The sequence below is a fragment of the Falco punctatus genome, assembly GCF_963210335.1.
Source record: "Falco punctatus genome assembly, chromosome: Z".
In the NCBI taxonomy this organism is placed as follows: Eukaryota; Metazoa; Chordata; class Aves; order Falconiformes; family Falconidae; genus Falco; species Falco punctatus.
The window spans coordinates 17,997,803-18,019,508 of NC_137586.1; the positions used below are offsets into that span (position 1 = coordinate 17,997,803).

General features: G+C 46.5%; 1 protein-coding gene across 2 annotated transcripts in view; it reads left to right on the top strand.

Annotated features, from left to right (window-relative positions):
• Positions 1-1,976: 1,976 nt before the first annotated feature.
• Positions 1,977-21,706, top strand: part of ISL1 (ISL LIM homeobox 1) — a 31,682-nt gene continuing 11,952 nt past the window's right edge. The window contains exons 1-5 of one of the 2 annotated variants that reach the window (XM_080373088.1): positions 1,977-11,706; positions 12,574-12,763; positions 15,957-16,216; positions 18,209-18,495; positions 19,935-20,102. In XM_080373088.1, coding sequence (XP_080229214.1) covers positions 11,679-11,706; positions 12,574-12,763; positions 15,957-16,216; positions 18,209-18,495; positions 19,935-20,102 — 933 coding nt within the window. In that variant the 5' untranslated portion in view covers positions 1,977-11,678. The remainder of the gene's footprint in view (positions 11,707-12,573; positions 12,764-15,956; positions 16,217-18,208; positions 18,496-19,934; positions 20,103-21,706) is intronic. The other variant, XM_080373089.1, reaches the window with a different exon arrangement.

Here is a 21,706-nt window from a genome sequence, read left to right on the forward strand (position 1 = left end):
AAATGTACTACTCTATCAGTTTGACTCCTAATTATATATGATTCTACTACCACTAACTAACCACAAGATATTCCTTCTATGAAAAAGACTATAGTTTGCATATTACTCCACTTAATTCCACTTCACTTCTCGCTCCCTCCTCATTTCTTTCCCATTTTGTTTCTATGTCATCAGAACATTAAAAGATTCCTAAAATTATGTTTAATTTTGAATATATTTAAGCCTAAGGATTCAATTTCCAACAGTATTTTGGCTGTCTATAAGTAATTTCCAGTGCACATTTTCTTTTCAGTAAAAGCACTTTTGTTGATTGGTTTAAATAAACTGAGTTTGTCTTAGGTACAATTTTATGAAGCCTATATAAATTTTGTTTCTGTAACTGGACATACTTACAGATACTTCCAGCTTCTGAGGAAAAGTATTCTAATGACTGTGATATACTCAATCTTGTAACTTTCTGGGGAAAAAGAAAAAAAAATCTCATCTGTAGTGTACATATTGGACAGAAAAAATGTTTGAGCACGTGGGGGGCTTTTCTCACATGAAAATTGCACTGACCTGAACAAAAGAGCACCTTTGGCTAAGGTTTCTGTCACAGAACTCTGTATTGAAACTTTTATAATAGAGGTCCTGACTTAAGTGCATCAATGTAATTAATCATCCAACTAAGTATTTGTATGTTTTGGTCCAAAAATGCATGTTTCTACAGTTCTGGACTGTGATACCTAACTATTCCAGGTGGTGCTAGTAATCTAAGCTGTGTTCATGTACCTTCAATCATTAATATTTCTTCCAATGAATATATGAATGTACTGAATGGGATTAATTCACAGGAAGAAAAGATAAGAAGAAAAGAAGCTGAAATATGTTCCTAAGATAGAAGCAAGTTGTAAGAACCTTTACTTAGTATCTGCTTGACTTTCTACAAAGCCCATGAAACCATTACTTGTTATTTTCTTAAACTGAAGAGCAGCCCTTCTGGAGCACATGGCTGTGTTTCTTTTTGAGCTCTTAAATTTATAGAAGAATCAAGATGTGGTGAGTTTAGGTGCAACCAACTTGTATAAACTGAAACACTTCTTCCAAAAGAGGAAAAGACAGGAAGTCAACTAACAGTTCAAGATGGTAACTTTCAGAAAATCCTTCCTTCCTCTTCCATAAGAGTTCTTAAGAATAGAGGCAAGATTTCACCCAAAACAACTGAAATTGGTCCTTTGTGATGATGACAGTGTGTGAGAAATATTATAAATGAATGGAAGGTGACAGAGGTTTAGGAAGCCACATATTCTATGTGCCTGCCTTCAAACCTATTTGTGAGGCCATTTATGACAGTGGAGTGACTTGCATCCTTAAAAATAGGCAAATTCTTAAGCACTTTATAAACAGAACCCTTAAGCCTGTAAGGAGTCCACTTGCATAATAAATAACCTTAGAGTCAAAGGTCATTTATGTGTACTGTAAAGTGCATAAGGAACAAAATACTACCCGAAATACTGTGGCTTTTTTCCACTTTAAAACTGCTTGCTAGCAGGCAGGATCATCTGTAAGATTTGCAGATCTAGGTGGATCACAGATGAAAATGTATGTAAAAACATTTGGGTTTATGTCTGCTTAAGTATTAAAGCTGATGCACCAGTATAATATTGCACACTCAGCTACCTTTGCAACATACACATTTATTTGCTGGAACATAAAAATGCAGAGACAGTGTAACTTTGACTCTTAAGGCTGAGAAATATGTCAGGATACTGCACCATAAGTCAACAACAAGCTTCCCACTGATAATATTGGCAGTAGAATTTCACTCTTTTTCACTTGGAAGGACAGTTCTGTGTATCTGTAAAATGGGTATCATAATTATTGCCTGCCTCACCATATTGTTTGACTAAAAACTTCTGACTGAGTCCTGCAAATCCCCCCCTGTGCCCATATACCCACAACTCCAATCCTATTATTAAGGACTGAGTCCCTGACTTTCTGAGACCCTAAGAAATCACAGATGGGCATATTATTATCATTATCATTAAAACCAACAATTACAGCCTTGTTACACAGTATATTCTAAATAATTTTTTGTGGTGTGTCTAAAGAGGTGCTTCATGCATCTGGCATACCTTATTTTTGTCTTAACATGTTAATCATTTGCTCAGCTTTTGAGTCATGAGTGCTCTAACTTTTCATGTCAGTGAAGTTCCACCAAGAAACACTGCCAATTACCTAACAGAGATTTGAGAGAAAGGAAGGACTATTCTGCTTATCTATTCTGACCTACTGTCATAATTCCTGCAATAAAACCAGTTTTTCCTTTCCAACACATACACAAATGTTGTCAAACCCAATAGTTTCAGTATCAACAGAGTAATATTTATAGCACAGCCTAGATAAAGAGGCAAGAGGTTGAAACAAATAAGGCTGACCCCAATTACCTTTGAAAATCCAAGTATGCCAAAATATACACCCACCATAAAAACATTCTTATCTTGTCACACAGAGGTGGAAGATGGTTCATTGCAACATGTGGTGCCAGTATTACCGTTTCTAATGTCACACAGCAAATCAATTTCTAAATTAAAAACAAAAAAAGTAATTTCAGGTTTTAAAAAATCTGATAAGAGTTCTCCATCTGCCATGTTCCACAGTTGACAGCTGCTTCCTTTTGCATAGCTAAGATCAACCTGACCTTAGACAGTCAGCATGTGCAGGTTATATGGGCATTGTTGAACATATTAGTAGAAAAGTATTAAGGCTTGGCAGAATTTTTTGTTCTTTGCCTTCTGTCTTTTGCTCTGATTAATACCTATCCCTTTCTAAACTGTTCATGTCTGTCTCATATTTCTTCTCTGTGGTAGATGCCTTTTAAGAGTAGCCTGATTCAGCTGTAGTTGACCTTTTATGGAGCAGTGCTGACTCACATCAAGTTTTTATAGGCCTGCTAGTTTCTGCACATACGCAGAGCAAGGGTTCTCTTTGACCTACAGGAGTTACAGAGAGAGAGGGAGATTTTGGGGGAGGGAGGTTTGGTGGGGGGTACTTTCTTTTGGAAGAGCAAAGCTTTCTTACAAACAAAACAAACAAAAGCATTTTATTTTTTAGGAAAAAGAAATCTTATGCAGATCCAAGAGTAAAAAAAAAAAATTTAAAAATTAGATTTTTAAAATGAATATAACATAACCATGTTTTGTTAAATATATTAAGACTGACAGCAGCCCTAACAGAAAAATATTTTTGTGAGAGAGATTGGAAGACTTTTGAGTGCCAAATTCTCGTCATCAGTGGCAGCATTTGATTTGTCACAGCCTCAGCATCAAACACAAATACACATAGCATCTCCAAGACAGAAGATCTCTTCTTTCTGTTTTCCTGCCCTGTCACCATCTTCCCTGGCTTCCTTCCTTATTCTGCCATGCTCTTTCTTTTCTATCCTTTTCACCACCAGTTTCTTTCCTTCTTCCTTATTTTCTCAGTTTCCTATGGCACAGCATTCAATTCCTTAAACATTTCTCTCCCCTCTGTGCCTCTGTGGTTCTACTTATTCCTTAACACATTTTAGCTTAGGCTTCTCCTACTCCTACCACCAGGTTCATCCATTTTTTACCTTTCCCCTAGCCTTCGTTCTCTGTATGGCGTTCACTCCTTGCACACACACTTTGTCCTGCAACATGGCAAAAATGCATATGGTCTTCAGATCAGATCATATCTAGCCTTTTTCTAAGGCCCTCCATTCATTTTGGTTCTCTTGACAACAGTGGGAATGACACAGCCTCTTTACTGATTGCACTTGCAGTGCTGCCCAGAGTACATGTCATCAAGTACAGTCCTGGGGCTAGAACGCATTTACTGGTCTGCCTCCTTCTAAGAGATTTTATTTTCTTTCCAACCTCTCATGGAACCAATGAACTAGTGCATAGCAGACAATCTACAGGCAAACTGGAAAATCATTGTAAAGACATCAAATTTCCTCTAATCTGCAGTTCAAATATAATACATGTGCAGATAGGAAGCTGATATCATTTTAAAATTCCTGATCTGCAAAACATATATTTGGCAGCGAAACTGTTAAAGTACACACCTTACTTGCAGGGTCTTCAGATGCTGAGTTCACCCTGTACAAGTGGGTTTTTTTACACAGGAACACAAAAGCTGTATACAACAGAGTTGGAAAAGTCACAATATGTGGATGCAAATAACCATGCAGGCAGAAATACACATCCAACGAAAGAGAAAGAGAAAAAGAGAAAGAGAAACAGAAAAAGAAAGAGAAAGAGAAAGAACAAACAATGACTGGCAGCTCTTGCTTCACTTACTCATGATACAGCTCGTTTCAAGAGCTGGGGCTGAATCCAGGATTCTGAGCAATACAAAGGAAACCACAAGTAGCTTTAATAATCATTCTATGCTCCAGACGAATGTTACAAATGTGTAACACATGTATTGGTGGTATCTATTGCATTAATACTCTGATTGTTTTTCTATCTATATACATATATAACTCAATACCATTGTATTGTGTGATATACCTTTCATCTTCGTATGTAATGGATGGCACATGTTCCACTAGCAGGAAAAAGTGCTAAGCCATAAGTATGTTGTGAGTGTTTGTTCTTAATGTAAGATTTATGATTTATTGATGGCTTTTATTTGCCCCTGTTCAAAACAGAGACCACTGAACAGTGGACAATACATAACAATCCCCCCCTCCATTCTTCTGCTTTCATGCATGAGAAATGATGGTACAAAGGGTCATGGTCTGTCTTTAATTCATCCCCCTAACATGCTGATTGCACTACTTTCACTCAGGATTCTCCTGTTTTGTATGTAGCTACTTTAACAAATTTGTGTCTGCAGTTTTGAAACTTGCAGGGTTAGTATTGTGCAAATCTTGTTAGGCTTTTTTAGTTTTGGGGTTTTATTTTATTTTTTTCTGTTGTAGTGAGGAATCTTGTCCTCAGAACAGGTATAATAAACTGTGAGCACTGCAGGGATATTCACATGAGCACACCGAACAGTATTTATGGATATAGGGTTCTAACTGTTCCCTGTTCAGACTTCATCTACTTTTTGGGTCTCCCTACTGCTTCTGTGGTCATTAATTTTGCAAGGTTTGTTTTCAAGACCTAAGCAATAATAGCTAATGTAACAGGGCATCATTTTGTGTTTACACACATCCATACTTGGGCTAATTAACTCGACCTGTCTAGCCTCCATGCAGATAACTCTGTGTGTTTGGTTTGTTTCTTGGTTTTTTTTCTTCAGGTTGAGCCTGTCAATTTTATTGTGCTCTTTTGGGATGCAATAAATATACCTTAGAATGATCAAAGACAGGTGGAATATCCACTGCTAGGTCTAAAGCAGATCACTGCCCGTCGGACTAGTAATCCACTACCCATCGTCAAACTTAGTTTCTTCTAGTTGCTACACTCCTTCATTTATTTGGTGCTGTTTCCACTTTGCTGCTGTTGTTGGGTCTTACTGCTTATGCATTGCTGGAAACCCTGTTGCAAAGGTCTGTAAGGCGCCGAAGACAGCGAGCCTCTCAGAAGGACAACCGGGCAGTGCCCGCCGCACAGCCATGTTCCAAGCTGGTGAGACATCAAAGACGTGGCTGAGAGCAGGGGCAGGGGCGAGGGAGGCAGTAATGAATGCCTAATTGTCTCCGAGGGAAGGCGCCTTCGCTCATCGAGGAAGAGCCCTTCGTAGGGCAGCCGGTGCCGCCCGCACCGGGAGGCTGTGCAGCTCTCCCCGCCGCCCCTGGCTCCTCGCCTCGGCCCTGGGTCGGGCGACCCGCGGTGCCGGGAGCCCCGTGGCGCTGCGCGGAGCTGGCAGTGCCGTCGCGAAGGCTGCGGAGCGGAGCGGAGCTGACCGGAGTGGAGCGAAGCCGCCCGCCCCCGCCGCCCAGCGAGGGCGGCCTTGGGGCACCCCGGTGCGCTCCAGTCGGGCGAGGTGGGCAGGGAGCGGGCAGGCTTGTGCAGCGGCCGCGGGCCTCGACAGCACCGCTGGGCCCGCCCCGGCGGCTGTGTGTGCTGTGGCGTTATCGTTGCTAGTGGTGGTGATGAGGATGTTGTTAATTATTTACGTGCTTTCTTGGTTTGGTTCTTTTTCTTTCCAAAGCCATGCTCCAGAGCTGAGGGTCTGGGCTGTTTTCCCGGGAACTGAAGAAGTGACCACTGTAGCAGCACTGAGCCGGAACGCTAGCTGAGGTTATTCTGGCGAGGAAAACCTCCAGTGGGAACGAGCCTGTTCACGAGCGGGTAGAAGTGGTGTGTCCCCCGCGCCTACCCAGGGGGACAGGGTTATCCCGCTGCTCCGCCTCCCTCCTCTACCGGCAGTTTGTCCCCCGACGTGGGCTCGCTGCCTCCCCTCTCGGCCCCCCACGGCCCCCACGGACCGCGGAAAGAACGAAAAGGGCCCGATCCCCTCCCGGCGGGACCCCCGGCAGAGAGGGACTGGAAAGCGTGCCTTAAACTCCCTCGCTACCCAGAGATTGCTGTTCGCCCCAGAGACAAAATTGAGGCTGTATTTCCTGTCCTCGAACACTTCCTGACACGGGGAAGATAACAAAGGGGAAAGTTTAAAGCAATAAATATCCCCGATCCGCCTCGCCCCCCGTGTGCGCCCGCTGCCGAGGCCGGGCGGTGTTCGGCTGAGGAGAGACCAGGCTGTTCCAGTCCTGCCTCGGACCGCCCGGCCCGACTCGCGCTCTGCCCGAATCTTAACATCTTCGCGGATTTTCCTCCCCCCAGAATTTTTGGGGGTTTATTTTCCCCCAAATGCCAAAGACCTTGCTCCCCTGTCTGCACTCCCCGTTAGTGTGCCCATTTCTGACCGGATTAAAGTGGGGCTGGTGACGCTGGCCGGTTCTGTGACAGAGCTAGCACACTCCGAGGAGGAAAAGGATGGCTTTTTTTTTTTCTTTCCTTTTTTTTTTTTTTTTTTTTTTTTTTTAAGCGGTAGAGCGATTCAATAAGCCAAATTGTATTACCAAAGTCACAAAGGTTTCCTGGGCGCGCAGAAGCCCACTGACAGGTTTTCTTGTGTTTTGATAGATTTAGTGCTGTTACGGTACACTTCTCACTCATATGCAGTAGCTAAGATTTGAAGATTAAAGATCGCACACCTCTAGATGAGTCAAAGACACACCCTGGAGCAGCTAATACATTTCGTGATTGATTCCCCGCTGCGTTGTTTCCAGTTCCAGCCTTGTGCGAAACTCCTTCCTCTTCTCGGCACATTGCACGGGCTCAGCCCTGATCTCCTCGCCGCATCCCACCAGGCAGCGAGGGGGAATCTGAACCTCTGGGAGCCCAAACCGACTCTTCTTGCAAAGCATCTTTCCGGCCAAAGCTCCTCAAGAAAAGTTGTAAACCGAAGCCAACTAAAGGAGCCTTTCTGCGTGCCGAGTGGCGAGGCTGCGCCGAGCCACTGCCATGCAGTGGGACAAAAAACGGCCCTCGCAACGGGAGTCGGGGTCGTTGGGGGACGGGACGGGTCGGGACGGGACGGGACGACACCTCGCTGCTCCCCGCGGGCAGGACCCTCGGTCTGAGCCGCGGGACGGTTACAGCGGCGGGCCCCGGCGGGACGGGTGGGAGCCCCCGCTGCCGGGGGAGCGCCCGGGGCTCGGCCGTCGCAGCTTGGTAGTGCCCCAGCCCTGGCCGGCAACGGCATCTCACCCAGACCCTAGTGCTGCCTCTCTTCCGAAGCCAGCACTACCTCTTCAAATATTTCCCAAAGCTGATCTTTTTTCTCACTTTTTTTCTCCCCTGGGAAACAGCCCTAGTTTTCGCCGCTGAGCAAAGTCAGAACCGAATTTATAGCTGTTTTTTACGGGACAGAAGGGGTTAATCGCCGCTGTGAATTTGGGGTTTGGTTTGCTGGGGGTTTATTTGTTGTGTTGGTTTTTTTCACCCGTTTCCTTCCCTAGAATGCATATAATCTCATTTGAGCCCCTCAACGTGATGAAAGCTATTGATTGCTGTGTAGAGCCGCCGACTTTTAGCAGGCTCCCCCAGTCCCCTCCCCAAAAGTAAATAAATAAGAAAAAGGGGGGGGAGGGGGAATGAAATTAACATATATTTTCGGAAGTGTCTCTAATATGTACAAATCCCATTTTATGTCTTTCCATTCCCATGTATATTGATACCATAAAAGAGAAATCCTTCAGGAGGGTTTTTCTCTGAATACCTTATTCATTGAAACTGGCAGTTCCACTCATTATTCCACTCCCTTAAACCCGATTCTGATGCTGGCTAAATACAGAGATTCGCCTTCCTGGGAACGCGAATCGAATACACAGTAAGCAGATCAGTAGCACAGGAGGGGGGAAAAAACCGTGATCAAAACCCTCCTTTTCTTCCTAATCCTGGTTTATTGGGGCGGAGACAGGTTTCTCGCTTATTGCACATCATTTGCAAAGATCAAGCTTAAAATGCAATCACCTCTCCAGAAGTAGTAGTTAAAACCCTAAAAGTCAGGAGATGGGGGTTAATAGGATTAAAAACAGATTGACTTGCTTTCAAATAAAGGTGTAACGGTGGAAAATAAGATGCGTTATTTCAGAGCTGAGGGGATGGATTTTAATCAGGCCAAATTTTTAAAAGAAATACAAGCGTCCATGGGGGAAATGCATAGGACGAAGTACAGGAAAACACCTTCCCTGTTTCCGTCTCTGTCATTAAATCCGCGCATTTTTTTTCTCAGGCATTGGGACGACTCTTTTTTTGTTGTGTTGTTTTGTCGTGGGTTTTGTTTTTTTTTTTTTTAATTACTCGGATCTTTTGCCAGCTTGCAGCCTTCGAGGTCACCCGAGGGGGCGAGGGGGGGTGTCTCACCGTGGCCCGTGCGGAGGCGGGGAGGATGATATTCGCAGAGTAACAGGCGGAAAGGCACAAAAGGTCCGAAACGTGCCCACGGTGCGGGGCCGCGGCCGATCGCCCCTCGGCCAGCAGAGGTCGCCGCGCTGCCTGCGCGCTGCCTGCGCGCCTCGGCGCGCCTCGGCGCGGGGAGAGGCCGGCCGGGGACCGGGCAACCGGGCAGGGACGGTGCCCCGCTGGAGGACGGTCCCCCACCACGATGGTGCAGCCGCTGCGCACGCTAAACACCGCGCACCGTGCCCCCACGGGAAGGCGGCTGCGGCGGGCTCTGGGGGAGCGGGGGGGAGGGGGGCACGACAGCGCTGCCCCCGCCCGGCCAAGCGGCGCAGGGGTGACACCGCCCTCTGAGTAGATTTGGGTGAGATTGCCCACTGCTAAAGCTTTGCCCCATCACGTGCCAGGCTGTCCCAAGCTGCCAGCATCAGCAATCGTTCCTGATAATTGCTTTTTGGTTTACTCAGCTAACACACAGAATTATAAAGTATACGTATACCTAGTCTCTTACATATATATACATGTACATAAACAATCCTATGTATATATATGTATATCGTCAGTTTCTTGAGCGTAGAAGTGATCACCTAGCAGATTTGCATTTCAATGTTAATTTGAACGTCGAACATATAAAGTTACTGTGTGTGTTTACAACCATATCTTTACCGCCTGACACTATCTTGAGATCATTTCGAGACAGCTTGGTTATCTCTACAAGTGGGTCCCACTTCTTGTTTGAAATACTGCTGGAAGGTGTGTTTGTTCCGTCAGCTTCGGAAAGAAAAATATCTTGCAAACTAAGTTAGGACTCCGAGGAGGTCCGTTGTTCAGTAGCTGTCTTATCAGCAAATGCGAATTGCATAACTTTTTCTTGGCTGTTTCATTTCAATTAGATTTCTCCGCGGGAAGATATCCCGAGTGAATAAGACTTTGCCTCTCTTTCACCCAAACTCGATTGCCTTTTAAAAAAAATAGGACTTTGAAAAAAATACATTCTCCTGAGAAGAAGTGATTGGAGGGCACTTATACACTACGTTCATGAGGGCGGTGTAACAGAACACAAAATCGGGATCTAACTGAAAGGGGACGTTTAAGTTGGGGGTGGAAAGGGGGGTGGGGTGGTAGAAGGGTTTGGAGTGGACACTCGCTGGAGCGGGTACAATTGCGCGCACAGACTAAACGAAAAGTACAGCGGAGCCTAAGCGGAGCCTGCCCTTTGAAAAACATGCACAAAGAAATCCGTGCCCATAGGAGAGTTGCATTTTGCCTGCTTTGGGAAGCTTTCAGATAACCGCCCGCTGGAGCCCGCAGCCCCTCGAGGCCGGTGCCCGGCGAGGCGGGCTGCGGGGCGCAGTGCGCCGGTGCGCAGCGGAAGGGCCAGGCACCGCACCGCACGGCGCCCGGCCGCGGCTCTCGGCTCCGGGCTTCCCACGTTTCCTCCAGGGAGCAGCGCCGCACAGCCGCGCCGGCAGCGGAGTCCGCGTATTCTCCACTCCCCCCCCCCTTTTTTTTTTTTTTTTTTAAATAAGAATGTTACGGCATTCTCCACAGAGAAAGACAGAAGTTCTTGACTTTTATCCGTAAATCTCCATTCATGGCCAACCTACAGGGTGCGTTTCTATTTACAGATGGCGGGGGGGGGGGGGGGGGGGGGGGGGGGGGGGAAGGCGGTTGGAGAAAGAAAGGAAAAGGATCTAAAAGGATTAGAAAACATAAATAGAATGGAGGGAGTGTTCAAAGATAATTTAAGGCAAATATTTGTACCTTCTTCGATTTTGTATTTGACAAAAATGCACGAAGCTTTTATCCGCTATTTGAAGGCAGAAGGAGGCTGCAGGACAAGCACGAACAGCCCCAGCCCGTGGTTGGGGCCATGCCCAGGAGCCCGCCCTGCCCTCCCCGCTCAGCGCAGCTTCGCCCGCCCAGCCGGAGCAGCGGCTGCCAGCTAGGAAAGATAAACGCTCGGAAAGGAAACAGTTGGATTAACACCACCACCGAAAAAAAAAATATATATATACACAAGCACATATATATATATATGTATGGAAATGGTAAATATGGCACGGCAAGACGGAGAGGTGGAAGGGGTGGAGGAGCCCGAGCGGGGCCGGGAAGGAGAATGAAAGGTGTGACGGGAGATAAGCGGCAGGGATGGAGTAGAGCGACAAGAAGAAAGTATAAAAGGAAATACAAATGAGGAGCGAGGAAAAGTTGCCTCCGAGAACCCGAGCCGGGGCCGCCGCGCCGCCAGACGCTGAAATATGATAATCAGAACAGCTGCGCCGCGCCGCCCGCAGCCAATGGGCTCCGCGCAGGCGTGACGTCCCCGCGCATGACGTCAGCCAATGGCGAGCGGGCTGAGTTGGAGCAGAGAAGTTTGAGTAAGAGATAAGGGCGAGGCGAGTGCCCGAGCCGCCAGCGCCCAGCTCGGCACCGCCGCACCGCACCGCACCGCGCCGCGCCGTTCCCGCACCGCGCCGTTTCCGCACCGCACCGCACCGCGCGGCCGGACTTCGCTGCGCCCCCGGCGCCGCGCCCCGCACGGCACTGCGCCGCGCCTCACTGCGCGCCCCCTTCTCTCTCCGCAGCCCTGACAGTAACTCTCCCACGCCAGTGGTGTTTTGTTTTGCCTTTTTTTTTCTTTTCGAGTCTCTGTTTTTTTCCCTTTTGTTATTGCTTTTTTGTGTTGGTTTTTTTTTTGTTTTGGTTTGGTTTGGTTTTTTTTTTTTTTAGCGACAGCTCTCAAACCTACTTTGGGGTCTTAAAACGAAACCGTACACCATTTCACTGTGGACATTACACCCTCTTACAGATATGGGAGACATGGGAGACCCACCAAAAAGTAAGGCGGAATTTTTACCGTTGTCGGAATAAATGTGCTGTCTATTGTAATCGTCTCAGGCAGGCGAACTGCTAAAGAGCTGAACTTCATTTGAATAGTAGAGAAGGTGCCTTTGTTGCCGTACCTGCATGCTTGCTGTGTTTTAACCTCGTAGCTTTGTATGTTAATAGCCTGGGGTCCTGCTCTCTTTTAAAGTTTGGGGAGTAGACGTGATTTTAATGGGATCTCCAAACATGGAGCCTTAAATTCTCGTGCTAGACTGCGGTGAGGCTGTCTGCCTATCCAGCACCTAGTTTGTCTAGGGGAATTAGCATTAGACTTGCAAAATGGAGCAAGTGACAACAGTAATGATGCTTGTTCTTGCTAACAGCCTCAAGTCCCCTTTCTGTGGCAAGGGGCTGAATGTGAAGAGCACCCTGCCACGCATTCATCGTTTCCAGTCACAGTCTCTTAAAAAATGAAATCAAACAGATAGGTGCTGTCCCCGTGAGGCAAGGAATTCAAACATGCAAACAATAAAATAAAAATAAAACAACGAGGGAGTTTGGAGTTTTGATTCCGTGAAAGGCTTGGGAAATGAAGACCTTCACCCTGAAGACTGTTCACATCTGCATTTTAACATATGTTCCGCCTCCTTTCTAAACAAGGCAAGGTTTTGGTGGCACACTTCAATTACCATCCAAAAGTGTTATACTCTTTAAAACAAACAAACAAACAAAAAAACCCAACAAAAAACCCCAAACAACCCAACAACAACAAACCAACAACACTCCTAAAGTACGCTCTATAAGAGAACGACACTGAAAGTGTGTTTATCGCTGTAGGAGAGTAAACGGTTAGTCAATCATGTATTTATTTTTATTTCAGAAAAACGCCTGATTTCCCTATGTGTTGGTTGCGGCAATCAGATTCACGATCAGTATATTCTGAGGGTTTCTCCGGATTTGGAATGGCATGCGGCGTGTTTGAAGTGTGCAGAGTGTAATCAGTATTTGGACGAGACCTGTACGTGCTTTGTTAGGGATGGCAAAACCTACTGTAAAAGAGATTATATCAGGTACGCCATTTACGTTGTTTAATTCTTCGGTGAGATTTTTTTTTTAACTTTATAAATCTGACAGAGGCAGGAAGAAGAAAAATGGTGAGAAAGAGGGTGAAAAGACAATTGTGATTTCTCTATAGATAGACAGGCGAGTAAAAAAGTTAGAGTCAAGTTTTTTGTTCCACAGATTCAAATGCAAATTTCTGTATAAACAAAACCGCATTCGGGAACGGCTAGCGACTGTGTGGGACCCTCCTGAGGACTTTGGCAATGCATTCTGTGATTCTAAAAAAGTGGGTAATCGTAGGTAATGGAGAATATTTTCAACAGTGTAGATATTGCGGGCAAGACGGAACTGATCGCTTTCTAACACAACCTGAGAAATGCACCTCTCTGTTTTTGCAAAAGCATAATGGCATTCATAAGAAAGGCACTTCAGGCATGTATGCCTTAAAAATAAATACACGGCGGGAGGGGGGGGGGGGGGAAGAACCCAAAACACAACCTATTTAAAGTAGGCCTATCGGGGGAAAGAAAAAAAAAAGGGGGGGGGGGGGGGGGGAGAAAAGCAAAACCTAAGTTTCCTTCAGAATGAAGGATCCTTTACTGTGGATCCTAGGTTAAAACCTAGACCAAAATGTTTCTTCGCTAAAATAACTGACATTTAATCTTTTTAAATATTAACCCCTTTGGTGATATCTGACTGCCTTTTCTTTCTTATCTTATCTGTACTGATGAATTAGACAGAGCAGATCAAATTGCCCATCATCTGTTCGCGAACAATTGGGTATATTTAGATAATGGAACCGCTTCCTTCCTCACATTAAAATCTGGTAACAGATAAAATGTGAGAGTTGCCAATCCTGACACTATAGAGAAACCAAAGCAGGAATTTCGAATGTGTTTATTTTTTGTGCTCCTGGGTCATGCTGATCCATTTCAGTGTCGCTTACTGGGTTTGCCAAACCAGAACTTTGCATGACACTGCGGTACAGACAATATAGTTTTTTACAGAAAGTTTTGGAAGCAAGTACCTCCCTAGCCACCTAACATATCTTTTCTAGTTTCTTCGCAATTCTGAATTGAAATAAAACACTTGAGTCTTTCTTTCTCCAGTGCACAATTCATAAGCAGATCATTTCTTCAAGTCATTGTGAGATTATTTTCAAAGTTTTACCATGGCAAAAACCAAAAAACAGCCAACCTTCTTTCTTCTTTCTTCCTTTCTTTCTTTCTTTCTTTCTTTCTTTCTCTCTTTCTTTCTTTCTCACTTTCTTTTTCTCTTTCTTTTTCTCTTTCTTTCTTTCTTCTTTCTTTCTTTCTCTTTCTTTTTCATTCCTTCTCTTTCTTTTTTCTTTCTTTCTTTCTCTTTCTTTATTTCTTTCTTTCTTTCTTTTTCTTTCTTTCTTTTTCTTTCTTTCTTTCTTTCTTTCTTTCTTTCTTTCTTTCTTTCTTTCCTTCTTTCTTTCTTTCTTTCCTTTGAAACGCACTGTGGAGCCGTGCTTTTAAATGTTGTCCTTTCAGTTATTTCAGTTGAAAGGAAAGTTTGGACTTAGATGTGCTCACTTGTCTCCTGCTAGAACTCAGTGGTCGAAAATTAATAAGGAAAAAAAAAATGCATCTCTTTTAAGTTAATACGGAATACATTTCATGTGCAAGCCGACTTCGAATTAGACCGTGAGCCAATCTATAATTGTAAGACATGTGGGCACACACACCCCACCCCCAACTTTTGTACCTATTGTACCGATTAATGCATACACTGTGCGATCGCCCTGTTCTTTTGCTGTTTAGCTGTTTGGGTTTTTTTCTTCTCAAAACCTTACAGTTCGGAAACATGTAGCTCTGAATATAGGATTAGCACACCTCCACAGACAGAGCAGCTGAAGATGTGTGTAAATAAACATCTGTACCCACAAGCATACATTACAGACTGTATGTCTAAGGAAGTGTACTAGTAAGGAAACGTGTGGGGATGTTTTAGGAAGAGCTTTTACAGTTCCGTGGATCGTGTGCGTATATACGCGTGCGTACATTTGCGGAAATATGTTAATTTTACTTAATACCAAGAAGGATGGCTAAGGAGCGCTTGGTGGGAGCCGAGAGACTGATGTAGTTCCAGACACCCGGGTTGGAGCGTTTTCTCCTGTTCACCTACTGATGGGTGAGCTGTCCTCCTCTCCTCCACGGGAGACAGGGAACCTGCCACCCATCCCAGAGACCCATTAGTTGCCGCGTGGGGCTGTCAGCGAGAAGTTGCCCTCTCACTCCTGCCGGAAGGCTTGAGCCCCGGCCCAAAGTGGGGGTGTCAGCCGGAGGAGAGACGGGGCAGGGAGGCTGGGGCAGAGTCAGGCAGCAGAGCCAAAGCACCCAAAATGGCTTTTAGTAAGGGGCGGGGGAGGGTAGTCGCACTTCTGTATATGTGAGCGTGTATATATGTAAGGAGGTGCGTGTGAACGCCTGTATTGCGGTATAAAATGAACCCGTTGAGAGGGGATAAGGGAAAGAGCCCCGGCGGCTGGCAGAGCCGCCCCTGCCGCGGCCCAGAGGTGCAGCTGCCGGCGGCCCGGGCACGCATTAAGTGGCACAAGCCCCGAGTGGGCTCCTCCAGAAACAGCACCGTTTGGTGAGGCTGGAGGGTTTGTGCGTGGGGAGCGGATGGCAGTTTCTCCATCCTTGCCTTTCCCCGGCGTACCCGGGAGGTCCGGTTCAGCCCCGGGCCAGGCTAGGTCAAGTCCCCCTGCCGTGGGGAGGGAGGGAGAGGGCAGGGACGGCCCCTCGCCTGCTGCAGCCCGGGCGCTGGGGCAGGAGGGAAAGGTCGGCGTCTACTCGGGAAGGAAGGGGGTCGCTTTTTTTGTTTCCTCCCCTGTTTCTCCTTCCACCTCCGTCGCGCCTTCCCTCCTCCCTCTCCTTGCCCACCGGTGTCTCCTGGTCCCCACCGCCTTTTTACGGCGTGGGGATCAGGGCACCGGCAGCAAGCGAATCTGTTTTGTTTCCTCTTCTGGCTTCTGTATTTTCAAGGCCTGTTTAACTAGTGGAGTGCGTGTGGCGCGGGGCCACGGGGCTGCCCACGAGCGGGAGTGAAAACCTCTCTTTCTTTTTCCCCTTCCTTTCTCCCCCCTCCGCCCTTCCCTGCCCTCCCCCTTCCCCCTTCCGTGCTCTCCCTCCTTCCTCCCTTCTCCTTCTTTCTGGACTGGGCCCCGCTCAGGTTATACGGCATCAAGTGCGCCAAGTGCAGCATCGGCTTCAGCAAGAATGACTTCGTGATGCGCGCCCGCGCCAAGGTGTACCACATCGAGTGTTTCCGCTGCGTGGCCTGCAGCCGCCAGCTCATCCCCGGCGATGAATTCGCGCTGCGGGAGGACGGCCTCTTCTGCCGGGCGGACCACGACGTGGTGGAGCGGGCCAGCCTGGGCGCCGGGGACCCGCTCAGCCCCCTGCACCCCGCCCGGCCGCTGCAGATGGCAGGTACCGCCCGCACCCGGCGCCGCGGGAGCCCGCGGGGTTCGGCGCCACCCGGCCCGGCGCCTGGCGAGGCGGCCCGCCGCTGGCAGCGGGACACGCGCACCCGCGGAGAGGCGGCCCCGAGCGTGCGCGCCCCTCGCCCGGGGCTGCCGCGGGTCCCGCTGCTGTCAGAAGCGCCCGCGCAGGCGGTACGCGTGAGGCGGAGACACCTGCGCGGGGGGCCGCACCCCCGCCAGCCTGCGCCCCTCCCGCTCCGGCCATGCACAGGGCGCGGAAGCCGTGTCCCGTCCCGTCCCGTCCCGTCCCATCCCCCCGCCCGAGCCCGCGGCAGCCGGGAGCCGATGTCGGAGAGAGACGAGCCGCTGCAGGGAGCAGGTCTCCGGCAAAGCGCAGACCTCTCTGCCTCAGGCGCATGTGGAAAAGCTGTTCTAAGCACTGGTGGAAGCAGGGGCCGAAAAGATAGACTTCATAACTACAGGCGAGCACTTAGGCTGTAATTTAAAACTGTCAACAAGCTAATCTTCGGTAATTGCCTTTTAAAGTGACTCTGCCTCTTGAAACGTTTTATGTGATTTGATGAGAATTTCATCTTAAAACTCAGTATTGTAACTTCAGAGTCTCCGCCTTACAACTTTACTTACACTTTTAGTTCTCGACGGGTACATCAGACACCCGGGGACGCTTAGCTTTAGGAAGGGACACGTCTCTGAGGCAAACTAGGCTGGTTAGCCTACAAAGTTAGCCGGCGTTATTGCTGTGCAAGTAAGTGTAACTCGAAAGGTTACTTACAAACACAGCTATGTTCAAACGGGCTTGCTTCCCGCTTCTGAGCCTCTTTCAGGTGACATATCTATACATAGGGAGAAATAATCCCACAGCTGATCACGGCAAATTTTTAAAGAGATTGTGCGTGCTCCCTATAGCCTATTTGTCCTTGTCTCCGAAAAGTGTATTGTGTCGGCAGGTACAATGCTGCTAAAATTTGAAACCTTTGTATTATCTTCATCGCATTTGCTGATTTATTGCTATAATCAGAAAAGTCGGAACCCGATGGTACAAACCCAAGCACTTCTGAGTATTAGCTAACAAGGGTTTTGGGGGGGGGGGGGAGGAAAGTAGTGTTTTTATTTTTTATTTGACTGGCTCAGATTACAAGTAGATAGCTACAGCTACACAATATACAGCAGAATAGCACAATCACACGAACACTTCTAGCTCTTGATGTGACGCTACCCGTAGGTTTGCATTTCTTGGCAAACGAGTTGCTAGGCTTGTTCCCCTTGTAAAGAATTGACGAAACATTCATTCTTTCTAAGTATTCAACAAAAGCCGACATAAATTCGCCTAGCACCTCTGCTTTCTAAGATAGACACCCGTCTTCCGAGCTCTGGGATACGGGGCTCTCAGAGGACTTTCCTCCACTGTCACGGTGCAGCGGATATGGCTTGGTTTACTTGGATTTGGAAGCATCAAAATGCAGGGAGCTGTTGCACTTTATCACAGCCTCTGGCTAAACTGAGCTAGATTCAGTATACAAGTAGCAGTCCCGAATTGTGATTAATTTAAGAAGGATTTCTTCAGTAATTTTCGGGCCAAAAATCTGTTTTGGTGATCTGTCAGGAAATAAATACGTAAAACCCTCCCCCTCCTTTCCTAGAGCACGCACACCTTAGAGAACTCGCCCTCCCCTGTCAAGTCTCACGCAGGTTCAAGCTTCTGTCATTAAAGGTTTTAGGGGGGTGGTTTGTTTTTGCAAATTAATTATCTGTGGAGTCAGAAATGTCAGTCCTGTCACTCCACCAGCGCATAAAGCAGAGGAGGCTGCAGGAGCACCAATAGATCTGACTGCTTGAATGGCCTCTGAAAGAGGGTTCATCACCCACCCGCCCCCCACCCCCGCCTCCCCTTGTCCCACCAGCTTAGATTCATAGCCTCTGCAGACTCCCTGCTTCCTACTTATGGGGATCCTGTTCCTTTCTTCCCCTTTCCTTACAGCAGAACCTATCTCTGCCAGACAGCCAGCTTTGCGACCCCATGTCCACAAGCAGCCCGAGAAGACCACCCGAGTCCGGACTGTCCTTAATGAAAAACAGCTTCACACCTTGAGGACCTGCTATGCTGCCAACCCCAGACCTGACGCCCTCATGAAAGAGCAACTGGTAGAAATGACTGGCCTCAGCCCGAGGGTCATCAGGGTTTGGTTTCAAAACAAGAGGTGCAAGGACAAAAAAAGGAGCATTATGATGAAGCAGCTTCAGCAGCAGCAACCCAATGACAAAACTGTAAGTGGTTTCTGCCTCTGACTGTGTGCTGCCTTCCTTTCCAAGGAGAAACGCCTGGGCTATGGCCAGCCCGGCCAGTTTCTGGGGTCGGTTTGACGCTTTTGGTTTTGTGGGAGCTCCCTTAAAACAAAGAAAAGGGTACCATTTCACTATTAGCCGCTTGTTTCTGCTGTAAGTGCAATTAAAACAGACCACAGCGAGGAGCCGATATAGGCTGCTCAAGCGAGTATGTCTTTTGGTGGGGTTGAGGACACACTTCTCTGCAGCATGAATAGCGACCTGCAGAGCTTATGGGACATAAAAAGCCCAGCCTTGTGAAATATTTGTATTGCAAATGCAAAGAACTTCTGAAGGGGAAAATGACGCTTTTGCCCTCTTCAATGGTTTTACACAGGAGTAAACCCACAAGTAAAACCAAAGGGAAATTTGATGTATTTTCTTAGCACTTCATGCACTACAATGTGTGTGTGTGTCTAAGTGCTCTTACTGTAGAATAAGACAAATGCGGTGCAATTTTTTTTAATTACCTTCCTGTTTACAAGTTACTCAAAATATATATAGTTTCCACTCAGATATAATATTAAGTACTTGTCTGCAGGCAGATATATGCACGTGTGATGCAAACAAGTGGAAAGCACTGGGTTCAGCAGAGCAGACTGGCTGTCTCCATTTCAAGTTAACTTTTTTCCTTTTTTTTATCCCCCTTTTTTCCCCTGCTGTTATTAATCCACTTGAAGAAGAGTCTGTTATTCTCCCTGTGTATATTGACTGACCTAAGAATGACTATTAATTCATAAGGCTGCCTAGTTAAGTGGAATTTAAGGAGTTTCATTTTACCCTGTTGGAATGCAATAAAACACGATGTTATTAACTCGCCTGAACAATCTATTCGTCGAGGCTCGGAGTTATTTTGTACGCAGTGCCTGCTCCACTGGGAGGGCTGAGGGTTCCTTTTTTTTTTTTTTTTTTTTTTTTTTTTTTTTTTTTTTTTTTGAGGTGGGGGTGAGGGGATGCGGGGGGAAGATCGCGGTATTGGCGTACCCCAGGTTTGCCGTACAGTGGATATACGATCCAGTTAAAGTCGCTCAGAAAAAAAACCAGCCTGGATGCGAAATGGAAAAGCAGCATGATTAACCGTTTCTTGTGCCGATCGGCAGCCAAGGTACAGGCTGCTCGTGTTTGAGAAAGCTTGGGGCGGAGGGGGTATGCCTTGAGAGAAATAGGAGGATTAAAGGGAAAGAAAGTAAACTTCCACCGTGATAAATGCAGCGGGTAGAAATAGGCTGACCTGGAGTAGAATAGAGTAAGACATTCACAGCAGATTAACAAAGCAAATACAAGCGACTGTATAGATAAGATAGAAAGCAGTTTATTGACTCTGCGCTTATATACAATATAGTTAACCAAGATCATTAACATCTTTCCCCGGCTATTTACAGAATATCCAGGGGATGACAGGAACTCCGATGGTGGCTGCTAGTCCGGAGAGACATGACGGCGGTTTACAGGCGAACCCAGTGGAGGTGCAGAGTTACCAGCCGCCCTGGAAAGTACTGAGTGACTTCGCATTGCAGAGTGACATAGACCAACCTGCTTTTCAGCAACTAGTAAGTGTCGGTTCCCAGCCAAAGCAGACCAGCCTGTACTCGAGGCAGGGCAATGGGGGATTCCCTAAACGTGCCGGATGCCCTCAGTGAGATGAGCAACCCGGACTAGACAGGTTTTCCTGAAATTGAGAGGTGGGCATGATGGCACCCTGTAAATGCAGCGAACTATATGATTTAATAGGACTTGGTGCAACATCTACCTTAGTGCACAGCAGAGCTCTTTCCGGGTGGAGTGGGGACTAGATAAGGCCCGACCGGGGTCTGAGACTAACTGAGCTCGCACACTCTTGAAAACTGAAAGCACCCTTATCCAGAAAATTAAAAACATTCTTCATGTGTCACTTAATTTCATGTACATTTGTGAAAGCAGTTTCTAAAATCTGCCCCTCCCCCCTTCGGACCAATTTTGCCTTAATGCAGTAGGGTGGATTTTAAATATATGATTGCAATGTCAGCCTGTGCCCTTGATTTGTCACAAACACACGAATAGCTCGATTACATTTTTGAAGTCCTTGTTTTAAACCTGTACCTCTAGATATCACTTTATATATCTATATACACATACATATAGATTACATTAAATGTTGTGTTTTGGAAAGGGAATTGTTAGTATTTATTCACGTGAAAAATTCAAACAAAATAGTAAACTGCCTTAAGCCAAAAGAAAACAGACCTTTTAGAATAAATACAGTTTTTAACTCACTTCCTTATGCCTACGTCATTTGGCAGCTCATACGGGACCATATAATCTGCAATACTTAGGCTCTACAAGGTGAATTAAGGACAGAAGTTCAGCCTTAACTGAATTTTCTGACCTAAGTGTGTTAAAACCAGATCTTTATAAATAATCAGGTACATGGCGTGTGGTTTTTCAGTGATTCAAAATAATACTTAATGATGAAAAATTAACATATAGACCCTTTTTTGAGCTCGTAGGCATTCTTTTTTTACATGAAGCAATGGAAGACGAAGGTTTGTAGCTATGTCTAGAATTGTTTCTAGACTTTTTCAGATCAGTATCACTCTCTTGCAGAATCGATTTTCTTTTGCCCGGTGGCAGGCTGCAGCGTGCACACTGTGCTTGCTCAGGAAGCTGTAGAACAGCAGCAGGGCTGTTTGCATCATCGTACCTCTAGAGCAACCACCGGTTTTCCTGCTTTAATCAAGCTGTCAAGCAGACACAAGAAAAATTGATCTCCTTCGGCTGCCTTACTTATTGTGCCTTAGCAGGATAGGAGACTTTAAAAACCTTTGATACAGTGAGTTTTTGTATGGAGTAGTTCGTGGGCGGGGAGGGGGGTGGGGGCGCGCAGGATGAAAGATGGATAGCCCTACCTACACATATAGGTAGATAGAACATTAGATAAATAGGTGACTATTTATATATTGGACATGTCTGACGCTGAAAAGAGTTAAAGAATAGCGCATGGAACAGACAGTTCATCCACGGTTCGAGGCACGTCTCTAATCTGGAAAGGGACTTTATCACAGGATCGGCCAACTAAATAGGTGCCAAAGAAATGCTTTTGGATTAGCAAAGCTCCACCCTTCAAATCATGCCTTTTCCCAACGCTGCTCCTAAACTAACGGGAGCTGCGGGGCAC